This window comes from Platalea leucorodia (genome assembly GCF_965183815.1).
Source record: "Platalea leucorodia genome assembly, chromosome: 5".
Classification (NCBI taxonomy): Eukaryota; Metazoa; Chordata; class Aves; order Pelecaniformes; family Threskiornithidae; genus Platalea; species Platalea leucorodia.
The window spans coordinates 29,398,212-29,413,902 of NC_138827.1; the positions used below are offsets into that span (position 1 = coordinate 29,398,212).

The window sequence follows — 15,691 nt, forward strand, 5'->3', positions numbered from 1 at the left end:
TTGCTGCCTCCTACTTTTCTTCTGCAGACAGAATTGACCCCACCAGCTGCTATGTTTGTCAGAGACATTCTTTCTTATATTTCTTTGCCTCTGGGGCTCAAAAACACCAGAGAGTGGTGAAGCTGGAGTATGAAAGAACAAATGAATGGCTGAGTTACAGGGTGAGCAGCTGTAGGACATTTAGAGAGGCTAAGGAAATAAAAAAGAAACCTGCTGAGATTGTCTCCTGAGAACAACCAAAAAGATATTGATTATTCCTGTGGTACTGTTAGGTGTGATTTACCATTGGGGAAACTGAGCATTTCTAAGAATTCAGGAAATTAAAAAAATAACTCAGGTATGGTCTTGAGGACTCCCAAACATCTTTGAAATTAAAAGTCTATGTTTGGATATATATATATATAATGCATCTACGTAATTAAAAAAAAAAAAAAAAAAAAGCTTGGATTTAGTTTCCAGTCTCCTTTCAGTGTGTAAACTTTTTATTTCAAAACAAAGATTTAAACTGTGTCTAGCAATTGGATCCTGCTGTGTTTAGTATCACCCCTGCTGTGTGTGTTCAGATCTAGATAAGACATCTAACTGAGGTCCTGACCTCTTATGGTCTTTAAAAATCCCAGAACACATTTTGAAAGAGTGTAATTTTTATTTCCTGTTTATTAAATGCAGTCACTGCACAAACAGAGAAAACATCCTGCTTGACCCATGCAGTTTACGGCTGAAGCAAGTGGCCGAAGTAGTATGGTTTCAATACTGGGGGATTAACTGACGTTAAATTCAGTGTAGTTGGGATCTGAGTCTCCTTTCCACCTCTCTGTAATTTGAAGGGGACCTGGCACATTTTCATGCTCTCAATGGAGAAGGTTGCTGGATTTAATCCTGGTCTCTTTTCCATACTTTATTGGTTTTGAACATCTTTTAAGTCAGGGCAGATGCAGTCCCAAATAGTTAAGAGATAAAAAAAAGTAAATCCCAAAATCCCCTAGAGCAAAGCCTAATAAATGTCATTTGTTAGCACTTTACCCTTGTTTGGCACTGTTAAGGCTTGTATCAAGCGTAATGCAGGGTGCAATTGGCTTTACGTTTTGAATGGACCCCCACTGTTGTTCTTCTCACCCCGGGGGCACATTTATCACAAGTGAGAGAGCAATTACAGTACAGTTAAACTCACTGTAGTAAATCTTGGTTTTTAAAAAGAGACCTAACTTTGTTGTTGCAGGTTTGGCTGCATGTCATTAGTCTTGCAGCCCTTGTGCAGTCTGCTATATGGCCCAGTATGGAGACCCAGTGATGCTGCCTTCTTTAATTATAGATTGTGCTTATTTATAATGTACGACCAATTTTTATGAAAGGATATGCTTTAATATTAATGGCCTTTTGGGTTCTACATATGGGACCCCGTTTAAGGATCTTTATCTCTTTTTCCCTCTGCCTCCTGCCACCCCTTTCTGCTGCAGCGAACCTGCGTCCAGGGGCTGAACAGACAGTGGTGTTCATCACTGCACGAGTCCACCCTGGGGAAACACCATCTTCCTTCGTGTGCCAAGGTGAGTGTCTGCATGAAGGTGGTGGATCTGATGAGATCTGATTTCCTATCGATGTGAGTATTGGGTTTGCATAGCTTTGGGTCTGAAAGAAGGCTGAGTTCACACAACAGTTTTTTCCACAGTGAGGATGTTAACAGAATCTCCCACCGTCACCCAGCTGCCTGCCTTCTTGGAGGCAGTAGGAATATATTACCTGTGCGTCTTGTGAATGTTTGCTGAACTTGATCAGAATTGGACATTGGGCTCTGAAGCTATTCAGGAAGAACTGACAGTTACACTCATACACATGCAATGTGATCATGTAAGGCTTCTTTTCTTAGGAGAATAGGCTGGAAGAGCTCTGGGAGTGGTTCTCTATTAAGTGCTTATGTTTTCTTGCTGTCTACTATCTTCAGCTTCTTTTCCACCACAAAGTAATGACCCTAGTTCTCCAGTTTAATTCTAAGAGGCCTCTATTTGTCTGAAGCTGCTGCTCTGAGGAGCACAGCTCCCAGTGGCTGACAGCTGTTCCCTGCACAAAGCATTCCGGCTAAAAATAGAAAGCAAATTGCCCAGGTCGTATTTATTAAGAGTTGTAAATCTCAGGCTTGTGGGTACCAATAAATAAATAATCCTGGCATGTGTTCGTATAACTTCATTGTATCGGTCTGAAATATTGTACTTATGGTATGTGCCTTTCTGCAGTGGTAAATTGTCGGTGGTGTAAAGCAACGTAACTTCCCTGAAGCCAAAGGCAATATGCTAATTTACTATATCAGCTTGGATCTGGCCCTGCCTAGCCAATGAGTTGCATCAATCAAGCATATGCAGAGTTTATTACGTTGGCTGCTTGTAATGCCGCAGATTGGTTTGTGACTGGCCCTGTTGGTACCTAAAGACCTCAGTGGGAAAGGTCTGGCACGGTTTCATGGTCTTCTCTGTGTGCTTCTCATCCTGGCAAGGTCCTGTGTCTGGCATCTCTCTAAGGCAAAAGGTCAACAGCTGTCACTTCTGCTGTCCTAGCCCAATGGGCTAACAGGACACTGGGCCTCTTCCTGCCTGCCCATGGAGCAGCAAAGGTAAAACTCTTCCTTTAATAAAATGGTGCTGCAGACTGAGAGCAGGAAAACTCAGCGAGTTTCCCATCTCCTGTGGTGGCATAGTCAATGCAGGGCATTATAGTACACATGGTGTTTGCTAATGAATATGGATTTTTAATTGGATGCTTTGATTCTGTTTGTGGCTGCTGGCATAGCCCTGTGAAATGAGGGCTGAGGCATGCTGCTGAGGTGGTACTTTGTAAACGACGTTATTTTATTTTGATAATGGAGAGTTTATACAAAAGGGGAAAAAAAGGGAATATGAAAAAGCGGGTGGCACACTTAGCCTCATGAAACAACTGGATGGAAGTCATGCTCTGATTGTCTCAGAGAAACTTCATGTTTTGTAGGAAAAATTAAAAAAAAAAGGGGGGGGGGAAATAAGAAAAAGAAAAAGCAGGGGTTGGTCTTGGAGAAGCACATCAGAAACTTGCTGTGACTGCAGTTATAATGCACGCTTGACTCGCTTGGAAATGCACGGATCTGAAGGCACTGAACTCCGCTGTGCATTGAGCCATTCTGCCCAGTGCAGATGAAGTTGCCTTGTGTGTATAATTAGTGTCAAGACAAGTGGAAATGGCAAACATTTCAATGCCATTGCTGCGTTGTTTCTAGCATTGCCAAATGTGAAATTGGGTGCTTGCTCCATCTTCGGAAACTTTTGTGTGGGAGGGTCAAAAGAAGGGATAAAAAGGATCCCTTTGGCAGTCAAGTGAGGGCACCATGAGGAATTTTATTTCTGGAGCCTTGGGAAACATTTTGGCAGAGTTAGGTGTTGCAGATTTAATATCCAAATGCCAGCCCAGTGCATATGGAACATGTTAAGATTTTATTTTTTTTTTTTTTTTTTTTTGGTAGAGAGATTTCTTCTTGAATGTTTGATTATGCTTACCACCTGAAGTATTAAGATATGGATGCTAATCCTAAAGATTCCCCAGGTGCAAGCAGCATCTCGTATATGGAAGAGCAGAATTGTGACTGCCGAGGCCTGGAGAATCAGCCCATAGGGGAATACATAATGAGTTACAAGCTTTATTTTTTTATTCTTCATTTTTTCTTGGGTTTCATTCAGTTCAGACTCTGTTTTCCTTTTTAAAGCTCTAAGCTCATAACTAAGTCCTTACTCATTTTTCTACCTGTCTTTGAGCTAGCCACGTCTCTTTCTGCCCTCTTTGGCCTGCTCTCTGCTAAGGATATAAAGCTATGTGTAGTCCAAACACCAGCTTCCTGGGGCCTTCTGGAAGCTCCCTATTACATCTTCCACTTTTTTATTAGGCAAGATAACCTGATGACAAGCAAGTTGTCTGGCCTTGATACATCAGGATATACTTGGTCCTGTCTATTGGTCCTTTGTCCTTCACTTTACCCACAGATTAAATCTAAGCAAGGATCTTTGTGCACCTGTGGGAAAGGACCATAAGGTTGTCTCCCCATTCAGAGCTGTATTGTTTCTGTGTCTTCCTTCTTCATATTCCATTATGAAAAATCCACTGAAAACTGAATTTTGGATAAAAATACCCTGTATTCCTGCAGAGGTACGAGTATTGTAAATTTGGATACACACCTCTGTCTCCTTACGGCTGTGGAGTGCTTGCAGCAGTAGCCAGACCTCCCCAGAATCATTAGGCACCTCATCCAGCAGTTAAAAACAAGTGCTATAATATTTCACACATGGTGCAGCTGCTGAGCTGTAGCTCACTTCCTTAAAAGGCAGACCCCAGAGGGCCTCTTCATAGAAAGATGGATTAAGAACCTTTTGTTTCTGTTTTGGTCTTTTAAGAGTTATTACAGTGCTTCAGGTTAGCCTTTTTAGGAAGTTTTCCTGATAATTCTTAACTGCTTGTTGTGAAGTTCGGGGACAGAGGTGGAGAGTTAGTCACCAGAGAGTGTATTTGCATGAGTACCCTTTACATCCAAAGGTAGGATGGTGCTCTCCTCAGACTGTGACGGTCATGAGCATTGATGCTTGTGTCAGGTTTGGGGATGAGTAAGTAGGAGTAGGGTTTAGGGTGAAGAGGACTCTGTTGTTTTCACTTCGCTCTTCTTATAGACTATTTTCTAACCAACTGGAACCACTGCCACTCCTGGAGGGCTTTTATAGTGCAACACAGAACAGTGTGAATTCATCTTACAGCTTGAACTCATCTCTCATGGGCTATTCAGATTTCTGAGGGTTTTTTCTGAAGTTACGGTTTTAGATTCTTTTCCTTTCTTAGACATTTTTCCTCATTCCCCCTCCCCCCTCCCCGCCCCGTATTTTTATTTAAGAAAACATATGCTATTTTCTGTCTTCCACATTATACTCTTAAAGCAAGTAAATTATTACCTCTTACAGATGGGGTCAGATGTCAGATAATGCCTAGATGTGTATGTATTGTGCACAAATATGCGTGTGTAAAATCTGTAAAAGTCCCTATCCTCTAAACACTGATGATAAGTCAGCTTTCCAAAGGCTTGGATTTTATCCAAGATCTGGCAATAGGAGTATTTTTTCCCCCCAGTTTTCTTACAATCTTATTTTCCTTCCTTTGGCTGCTAGATTTTATTTTCTTTGTGGGAGATAAGCAACTGTCCCTCACTATTCATGTGCATGGAAAGTTGTAGGAGACGTGGTGACTACCATGTTTAAGTTTGTCCTGTATGCTTTGGCTTTTGCCAGCAGTCAGTAATTTCAAGCTTAAGCATGTCTAGATATACTTAGACATGTACTTTCCTCATAGACTTAGCATGTTCTATTAGTAGGATGTCATTTGTCGTCTTTTTAACACATTTGCCAGTGTGGCATCTACCATGCCATCTAAAGGCAAAAAAGAAAATTTGTACTCTAAACATTTTACTTTAATATCGTTTGCCAGGCAGGGAGCCCAGAATAGAAGACCCAGTGCAAGAGGGGAGGGAGAGGGATCCCACAGCTGGGTTTGCAGATGCTGAGCATCTTGTGCTAAGTGTAATTTGACCTGAAGCTGACCTTGAAGCTTATGGGCTGAATAGGGAACAGCCATTAAAAAGAAAATATAAGGAAAACAGACACCTGGGACTCTTATCCATAAGAAATGGAGCAAAAATGACTTTTCAATCAATCTTTTTTCATTACAGCTGCTTAAATGAATGCTCCCTCTCGCTTCACCTTAAATCAGATGATATGAAATGAAAAACCAGACTACACTGGGCAATGTCTCTTCGTTTTCTGTTAACATTCTTGGTCTGTGATTTTAACCCCCACCCTCTTGCCAGCAGAGGTCAGGAAAAAAAAATCTGAAAACTTTTGTACAAATTTTAATTCTAAGTTTAAAGAATGGGGTAGAAGGGGGCAGACGGCCTGAAAACAAGTCTCCCACCAGCTGTCTCAGGAGTCCTGCTGTTGCACAATAACTCACTGGGCTAGTGCGTAATTGAACTTGCTCTCTATGTGACCAAGGTGCTCCACATGCTATGAAGGATTTTATTCCTGGACAGATTCCAAGGCCTCTTAAAAGTGGTGGCACTTTTCTAGTTCACTTCATGAGGCAGTGCCTTCAAATTCTTTGAATTTGATCCTGCAGGATCCCTGAAGGAGTTAGAGAGTAAAGTTGCTACATGAGTGGGACTTGGCTTTTTGTTTTGGGTTTTTTTTTTGCTTGTGGGAAAGGCAGTTTTATGTGTGAGAAGGGCATTTTGGAACTTGTTGGTCCTACTTGGAATTTTAGGCAACCTCTGTCTTTTATTATGAAGAAAGAAGAGGAATAAACTATTGGGGTTAAAAGCTGCTTTTCTGCTTCTTTCATTAAGCATGAATCTTTAGAGCATTAGAGCATAAGTGATAGTAACTGAAAGACAGGACAGGGCATGTTTTAAACGGAAGAGTAAATGCAGCTAATGAAGCCTTTGCATGTGAAAGGAACCTTTCTGAAATAACAGAGGTGATGACCTTGCTTAGCTGTTTCCAGGGGATAAATTTATCTGAAAGAAATGAAACTGAGTTCTGTAGGCATTGGTATAGGATGCTTTTGGTAACAGCAGCTGTACTGGAGAAAAATGCTGAACCCAGAAAGTGCCTGTTGTGGTAACGATGGGGGCCTCAGAAGCTTGAGGGCATCATCTGCCAGACTTCATATCGCACTGAAATTGCATCTGAATAAATGCATGGGTTGCATCAGTTCTGACCTCACTTAATCTGTTGTACTCTTCCTTCTAGCAAGCCAAATCATCTTCATTTCTCAGCTATATTTCCTACCAGAGGAGGAAATAAAATAGGATTCCATAGAGACTGGGGATCTTATACCTGCATGTTTGTTATATTACTGTAAAGTCTCAGTTCTGTCTTCTCTGCCAAATGAAAGAGACTGGAAGCAAACGTTTATGCTCTCCTGGCTACTTCTAGACTCAAGTGAACGCCATCATATGTATAAAGGCTTAGTTTGTCATTCATCTTTGGATGCAGGAGGGTACTCTGCCTTGACCATGCAACAGGCCTGTGAGTGCTCCCTGATGCAGGAATGCCCTTTGTGGGGGCTGTTGCCAGTGTTTCAGTTTGTGGGCTGCATTGCTAATACTGAAGAGAACCGAACTAGACAGAAGCTCCACTTTAAGAGAGTTTTATATTCTCTTGCCCCCCCAAAAGTACAGAGAGACAGAGCTTCCATTCCCTTTCAATACTTGTATCCTTTGCTGCACTCCATAGGAAAATGCACGTGATATTGTACAGTTCCACCCTAGAGGTGACTGCTCTTGGTCAAAAAAACCTTTCTATAAAATGAATGGTATTCTGCATGCATAAGATAATATGCATAAGTTGTGGCAGGAGAGGATGGGAACACTCTCCTGTTCATTTAGCCACAGCTTAGCACTTACAAGCAACGAGGGAACATGGTGAACAAAAGCTGCAGTTCATGGTCTCTTTTATAGGGGTTCAGGAAACCAAATGATGAGAAGCAGACAAAGACAACAGAATTCAACAGCCCAACCATAAAATGAGCTGCAGGGCTCTCTTAAAGTTGTTAGACTGCATTCATCCTTCTCACTAAGATTTTTTTTTTTTCCTTTAAGTGCACAGCTCCTAAGCTTTAATACAAAGGGAAACACACTCTCCTTGACTTCTAAAGCAACATGAAAAACACTATTGTCTGTCCCTTGTAAATCTCCTGGATGGGATTTTAGTGTGAAGTATCCCAGGAGAGAGAGAGGTTGTTCTGAGAATATAAAACTTCCATATTGAAGTAATGGAAATAAAAGCTCCTCTTAAAATTGTGTTGATGTAAATAGACCGTTAGAATTTCTGCTACCCAAAGTGACATTAGCTGTTACAAGATACCACAGGTTTTGAATCAATTCACTATGGCGTTAGGAAGGTATGACAGGTTATACACCTGGTTTCCTGAGCTGGAGGAAATTTATAATGAGGTTAAATTTCTCTGGCTATAGAGTTATGTGATTCACTCTCTTACCACATATGCATTCTGGATGTGCCAGGGAACTCCTACAGAGAAGAGGAGAAGGTGTGATGGTAGAGGGGCTGTGCAGAGGCTGGGGGCTGCAGTCTGCAAAGGGAAGAAGGAATCCCCAGAGCTCTGGAGACCTGAGCTGCCTCTGAGGGAGGAGTTGTCATCTGTGAAGAAGACTGTTGCAGGGCTGAAAGACCCCTTCCCACCAACAGCAGAAGTTGCTGCCTCATCTCTTCTATCAGTCGTAGCAGGAACGGAAAATTGGACTCACCAGGCAGGCTTACCTACCCCCCAAGCCTGGCCCTGCATGCTCACCTTGCATCTTCCAGTAGGAGGAATGGATCAGTTCTAACTCCTCATCTCTGGGACAACAAGGTCAGCTTTGCCTACGCAGCTAAGAAATGTCAAGTGGCTTTGTTTGATTCAGTTTGCCCTTTGCCCAAGGCAGGCCTTTGACTACCTCTGCTTAACTAATCCTCTTTACAATAATCAGAGATCTAAAGGAGCCCTTGGTCTTCATGAGGGAGAATTGAGAAAGGCTTCACTATACAACAGCAGGCAAATTTGCTTTGTCTCCAGGTCAGATTGCCCAATTAATGTCTTAAACATACTGGTTTTGCAATGTTTCTTGACTGCTCATACTACTGAGTAACACTAGCTTAAAGGTCATTTCCTTCCAGCCCTAACCAACCTACCTGTAGGGCAAAGCACATCATCTTTGTAACAGCATGCTATGGCACTTTGCTGATGTCTGAGGAGAGGAAAAAGAGAAAATATTGATTCAGCTCAACTTCATGGTCACTTGGCTTTCCTTAATATGGCCTGTTTTTCCCACTAGAAATTGTAGTCCAAGTGGACTTTGAAGATGCTTATCCATGTTTTCCCAGTTATCAATTAAGTCAGAGCCATTTTCTGTGTGTATTGCTCTGTATGGCCATTGGCAGCAAGTCCTGCACTTATAGCGAGCAATATTATGCCCATGCAACAGATCTGCTCTGGGCCTACATGGAAGAGCAGACCCTCTGGAAGTGTTAGCTAATACTTTGCTTGTGGCATTGCCTGCTGAGTCTGTGGCTGTGCTGCAGTCCAACTGGCCAAGAGCATCCAGTGTACTGTGCATGCAGGTTTCCCCAAACTGGACTTCGCATGTATGGGTCAAACAGTGCTGGAGCATCTGTTGCTAATGGGGAAATCCCCAGTAGAAATCTTGAAGACCTGCCCCAGTTGAATTAGACCAGGGCATGAATATGCAAAAATCAGAACAGGGTTGTAAAGACGACAAGAAGTTTGGGGTTGTCTTTAGATCTCATTTGCACGGCTCTGTTGTTAATGAAAAAAGAAACTGCTCCTAATAAGTGACCATCATTACTTTCAAGGAATCTAAGTTGTGAGATGAAGCCCTTTCTGTAAGTGCAGCAGTGTGTGAGATCTGTACTGATCAAGCTGCAGGTATTGTAGTGGTATGTCAGGCCTCACCATTAGGAATCTCTCCTAGTTTTTATACTTTTCTTTAAGCCTTTTCCATTTTCTTTCAGTAGTGTCCCAGCTCTTCCTCACAACTGATATTAATCTTGCTGGTTTGTTGTTTCCGACTTTGTCTTCTGACCCTTTGTTCTTTGCCTGCCCTGGCTCAGTTCAGCTGAATTGATTTTTTTTTTTTTTTTTATGGTTTCATTTTGTTTTCAGTTCTTTTGTCTCCAAGGTGCCCTGCACTTGCCTTCTTGCTCCTTCTGCATTGCTATAGCTGCTGCTCTGAGGAGCCAGCATTCATGTGTGACTAGGACTTGGCCACTGGAAACTCTTCGGTGACACAAGGGCACCTGGGTGAAATTCTTCCTCTGCCCCTGCAGATTGCTCACGTGCTCTGTGTGTGTCTGTCGCAAGGTATTGTGTACATGTTTATAAGAGGCATGTCTCCTTGACTTCTGCAGTTTACAGAGAAAAGGGTGTAAAGCTTGTTTGGAGAGTAAGAAGAAGGGACTTAGGATGAAAGCAGGCTCCTGCCCCAGACAATAGCCCTTTAGAGGTTGTCTTTGCTCTTTCAATGCAGTCCTGCTTCTCTGGACTCTGAGGATGGAGAGGAGGGGTAATGGGGCACGTGCCCCAGCCAAAAGGGGACACAAATCCTTTACCAGTCCTGCTTAATTTTATCTAGGAAGAAATGTGGGCTAAAATTGCCTTGCTGGGACCCTAATGCATGGGCACACTTCTATTAAACACTTTGTAGACAGGAAGTATGGATTTAGGGTGGGTTTGAACAGTGGCACACAGCTCTAAAAAGTCATCTTCCCCAGAAAGGTTGGTTCCTTAGTGACAGATGTGGCCCCTAAGTGCCAATTTCTGGATGTGCCCCATAGTGTCAGTTCAAGTGTCCAGTTACCTATCACATGTTCAGCAAATGTTAATAGATCCCTGGTATCCATGCTCTGATTTGGAGGTTACGGTTTTAGTCTTTGCTGCTGCTAAATGTAGAAGAAAACTGGAAATGGATGAAAAATAATTAATTTGTAATTTTTAATGCCACAGGTTTTCAAAGAGAATGCTTTATTTATTTTGTACAAGCTCACTTTTATTTTTCTTTTATTTTCTCTTTCTCTCTTTTTTCCTTGTCTCCCCACTTTTTTGTCACTTTATCACTGAAGGAAAAAAACATGGGAAGGAGAAGGAAGAAACAAAAAGAGGCAAAAATCTGTTTCAGTGTTCAGTTAATAAAAGGAGGAAAGGAAAAGTCTGTAGGTCATCTTATGACAAAGTTTCTTAAAAATTTTCAAAGTTTACTTCAAAATCTTCAGCCAGTGGTGCAGCATCTAGGCAACATATTACAAAGTTGGACTCTGCCTTATGTAATGGTCAAGGTTAAGCTGGGTCTTTGGGTGACTACAGAACAGATGTGGCACAGACAATGACAACAAGGCAAGTTCTTGTTCACTAGGGCCTCCACCTACCCGAAAGAAGCTATTTCTAGCATCACTGAAAGATTTCAGTTTTCATGGTTATGAAATTTCTACTGCCATGGTGGCTTGTGTATGGCAGTAATCACCATTGTGGCCAATCCCCTTACAAACACCAGTGCTTGGTGTCATAACAGGAAAGTGAGAACAGGAGGGTGGCTAATTCCCTGGTACAGGAGAAGCCATTCAGCCTCACTGAGCTTTAACCATCTTCTGGCAAAAAGGAGACAGTCTGTCATAGAATCAAGAGTGGAGTTCAAAAATGCTGTCACCCAGCCTTCTCTCAGGTACCATCTTTCCAAAGTTGGGTCTGTCTCTTACTCCTGAGGAGGAGCAGGGAACAGCAAGCTCTACTGTCCTGGGTCAGAACTGAAACCCCTTAGAACTGAACCCCTAATTCACTGCAGGCAGGCTGCCTGCCCTGCATGGGAGACGGCAGCCAGGAAGTGCCTGCCACCATGCTCAGCTAATGGACCCCTCTAGTGGCTTTGAAATAAACCCCTACTTTTGCAGTGTGCATGTTAGTCTGGGGTCTCAGTTTGTCCAACATATTCAGTGGCACCTCTCCCTTCTGATATCTGTATCCTTCGTGCAGTAAAAGACGCTGTTTATTAAAGTTAAATTTACCTTTAAGTTGTTAAAATTCAGTCTGACTATTCAAGGTAGAAAGTTAGACAGTCTTTGCCCCTGGTTACATGTGAACTCTGTTTTTTCTTCTTCCTGGCAATGTTCCTAATGGCCAAGGATATGAGGGAAAGAGCACCTTGACATTAGCTTATGTGGTCACAGTGCTGCCAGAGTTTAAACCCATTGCTGCAAAGTGCTTGGGGAGAGCTTCTGTCTGAGGGCTTGCTGGCACTTGAGAGTTCATTTGCATCTGAGGCAGGCTGTGAATGTAGAGTGCAATAGAACGTTTCTTGAGCAATTCTTATTCTGGAACAAAAGCATCTTATTCCTCCTTAGTTTAATATGCTTCAAAGTAGATTCTGCAATAAGACTGTCTCCAAACAGAATTCTTTAGGAAATGGTGTTTCTTCTTCTTCTTCTTAAAACAGCAACAACAAACCCCCTCAATGCTTAGAGGAGCCCTGAAAGTTATATTCTTCCGACTTCCCCCATTGTGTTCTTCAGATGGAAACATGTACTTTATACCCTTCTGGAGAATTTTACCTCTTCACAAGCAGAGATGTTAGGAGTCTTACAAGTGGCTTTGCCTGAGTGGAAACAGGCGAGCTGCCTTGCACCTTTTTAGTTGATTTGAATGGAAGGACAGGAAAATCCTATAAAAGTGAAGCAGTATAAACTGCAAACCTAGTAAAGTGGAAATCAATGAAGCAGCCAAAAGGTGCCGTACAGCTGGCTTAGTTTAAGTTTTCGCATATCAAGAGTAACCAGAAAGCAATCACTTCACTTGTCCCCACAGGGAAAATGAGGGCAAATAGTTGTGCAGGTTTCCTATAGGGGCAGGCTGCCAGCTGCCATTGTTAGGATCTGGGGAATGTATGTCTGTGCCATCTTCTTATAGGAATGGCAAAACAGCAGCTCCAGTAGAGGTGAGCAGCTGGGGTTCAGTCCTGAGAGTGGACACCTCAGCTCTCCTCTCAGCTGAGTGGACTAAACTTCTGAACTGGAGTACAAGAAAATGCAATGCGTGCTTCCCCCTGAGCTCCTCTCAGCTCAGATTCCCACTTTGTTCTGTATCCGTCATTTGTATCGTCTTGAGAGACCTAGAGTGTTAGGGCACCACATCCCACCTCCTTCCCCATGTGCTCTTGCTCCTTTCCAGCAATATGTGTTCTACTTTCATACCGGCAATGGGTCGCACCAGGAGCGTGTCTAGCTGAGTAGCCCACTTGTGACAGTGGCCAATAGCAAGTGCCTAGAGGTTATTAAAGATCAAGGCAAATTAGTAGAGATGCTCTCCAATATACTCTTGCAACACTTTACGGCTGAAGGAAACTGGAAAGGATAATTGTGAATAACTGACCTTCCATAGTGCCCCTCTGGTCTCTGTATCACACAGCTTTGTGTGCCTCCCTGGTTCATACCTGTTGCTTCTGGGTCTCTGCTTGACTGAGCAACACGTTTGCAGATGTTGGAAACCATTTTTAGAATGTGTTTAAAAATACATATTTTTCATTTCTTCCCTAGCATTATTTATGTAATGCCCTTTTTCTTTTTCACTGTGTATTAGATTTTCATATGTAAATGTATTCTCTGTCTGCCTCCAGAGAAATCTACCTTTTGCCTTCTTTGCTCGGGCTGATCTATCCATCTTAAGACTTCTATAGTTCTTATTGTTACCACAGTTAATGCTATAAGACTAAGAGCACAATGTAGCTGCTTGCTTGTGCTTACTGAACATGCAAAACAGCACTATATGACAAGCCTCCGAGGGAGGTTTTTAGGTAAAACTAGCCCAGCATTCCCAGTGCCCACCTTTGTTAAACTAAGCACACTGAAAACCCAGAGGTTCCTGGTCCCCAGAGAAAGGCACTGCTGCCAGATTGTGAAAAGGTAACTCTGGGCACAGGGAGTGCTCAGAGTCCTGATAAGACAATTCAGCAAAATGCTTGAAAGGAGAAGCGTCATTATCTTTGGCTATTCCTTCTAATACAGCAACCTTTAGTGGTTTCCCAAGTAGAACAAAGTCTGCTTAGTCCTCCCTGGGTCCATAAAGAGTTTCTTTTTATCACTTATAAAGCTCTGCTGGGAATCTTTTCTCTGGTGCAGGCAACTTTGGAAACTTTACACTTGTGATGCAGTCTCCTTGCTGGCCCTGGAAGGGTTTCGGATGTCGACATGTCCAGTTGTCATGGAGGGGAAGAGAACAGTCATCTTCCAGGTTCTGGGGAGCTTAGCCTGGTCCTGGGTGGAGCAGCAATAACATAATGATCTAGATTCTTTTTCCCTGGAAGACCCTTATAGCTCTAAATCGAAAACTGGAGAATGAAGTGATTTTCTGTTTCTATTTTTTTCCCTTCTTCACTAGTGCTATGTGAGCCATTGGAGTACAGCTGAAACTCCCCTTTAGGGCCATGGTGGAAAGACGGATGTTTTGTAAGTCGATCAGGATAGCAGGAAACAATGCAAGGATGCCTGAGTTAATTCTGCCAAGGTACATGCCTGCCTAATTCTGGTTCATGCATTCAGGGTCCTTCTACTCTTGTATCTATTTTTCCCCCCTTTGCAATTAAGCCAATTTTCTGGGTTGTAACCCTCTTGTCTTGCACATCAGGGAAGGTGGGATCTGCATATTTCTGTTCAATTATAAGGCTTAAATCTTGGCTATATTTAACATTAGTTAATTCTGTAAAAATTGAGGGCCATAATCCAGCAAATGTTTTTAGAGCTGTGTGGAGGACTCACACTCATGGGAAGGACAGACTTTGAATAACAGTGACCAAACACATCATCTTCTGAAGCATCATCTTTAGAATTATTCTGATAAATCCCAAGTAATTCATTAATACAGCAAGATCATCTGATTCCCACAGTGTTTCTCCAGGAACCCTTTTGTTTCTTCCCAGGAGGAAAAGAGAGGCACCACCTAGGGGGTATTGGTAGGCTCATTTTGATGCAAAGAGAACTCCAAGCTCCTTACAGCATATTAGGAAAATTAAAGAAAACAAAGCCAAGCAACAAAGCCACCCACTCAGTCTGTGTTGTGCGCTGAATTTATGAACCCTTCGGGCAATCCTGCAGCAGCTGTATACTCCTGCACATTTTTTCAAGTCAATTCCACAGGTCTTTGGTGTTGTGTCAGTTCTACTGGAGAACTGTATGACTGCCCTCCAGGTCTGGGGGAGATTAGTTTGTAGTTAAGCAAGCTACATCAGCCATCAGGGTAATAAAGTGGCTGAGGTATGGGCTCATCACTACAGAGGTCAGGAGGCAGTCTGCTCCTCTCTGTTCTATTTTGCACATTTTACCAGACAAATCCAGCCTTGGCCTCATTCTATTCCCCTACATTGATCTAATTTTTGAAGCTAGTGGGGGTCTCATTGCTGTAAGGAACAGGAGAGCCAGATACCATGAAATATTGGGAGAGATTAACCTGATGTACCACCTGGACTCACAGTGAGTACCAGGTGCTGCTGGAGTGAGTGTATGAGTCCCACGTGCTCAGCACTGCAGTGGGATGAGGTAGATCGTGCCACTATCACCCTACTGCTTCTCTGATCAAGTGTTCAAGCAGCCTGCTGCTGCCATAAACCCCCAAGTTTGAAGCTGTTGACAATCTAGCTTTTTTGTTGTTCTGTGTCTTTTTCTAAAGTCTGAAAAGACCCACAATCCAAATCAGTGGCACCAAAACGAGTCCTGAGGCCATAAATTGCTGGTTCCGACAATTGAGAGAAAGGGTCAAACTGGGCTTCCTTGGGGTCTCCAGCTGTTAAACTGCCAAAACATCAGAGCAAATCTTAAGGCATGCTAGAAGACTGTTTTATCAGAACAGCATTACATATGACGTAGGCAGTCTTTCGTAATGAGAAAATTCTCATGGTCTCATCATCTGCTAAGGTCAGTTTAGTAATGTTATTTTTTCAGGTGAGAGTAAAGTATCTGGAGAACTTTCAAGTAGGAATTAGACTTGCCCTCACAAAATGCTTAATTGTCTCTTTTTTAGTTGACAATTTTAACAAGCAATATTCAAATACCACATTTAACCCTCCCCAGGTGATTCTGTGAGGTGC

General features: G+C 42.6%; 1 protein-coding gene across 1 annotated transcript in view; it reads left to right on the forward strand.

Annotated features, from left to right (window-relative positions):
• Positions 1 to 15,691, forward strand: part of LOC309590531 (BEN domain-containing protein 5) — a gene marked incomplete at both ends in the record, with an annotated part of 962,813 nt that overhangs the window by 736,762 nt on the left and 210,360 nt on the right. Inside the window, one exon of the mRNA XM_082311814.1 lies at positions 1,458 to 1,547. Coding sequence (XP_082167940.1) covers positions 1,458 to 1,547 — 90 coding nt within the window. The remainder of the gene's footprint in view (positions 1 to 1,457; positions 1,548 to 15,691) is intronic.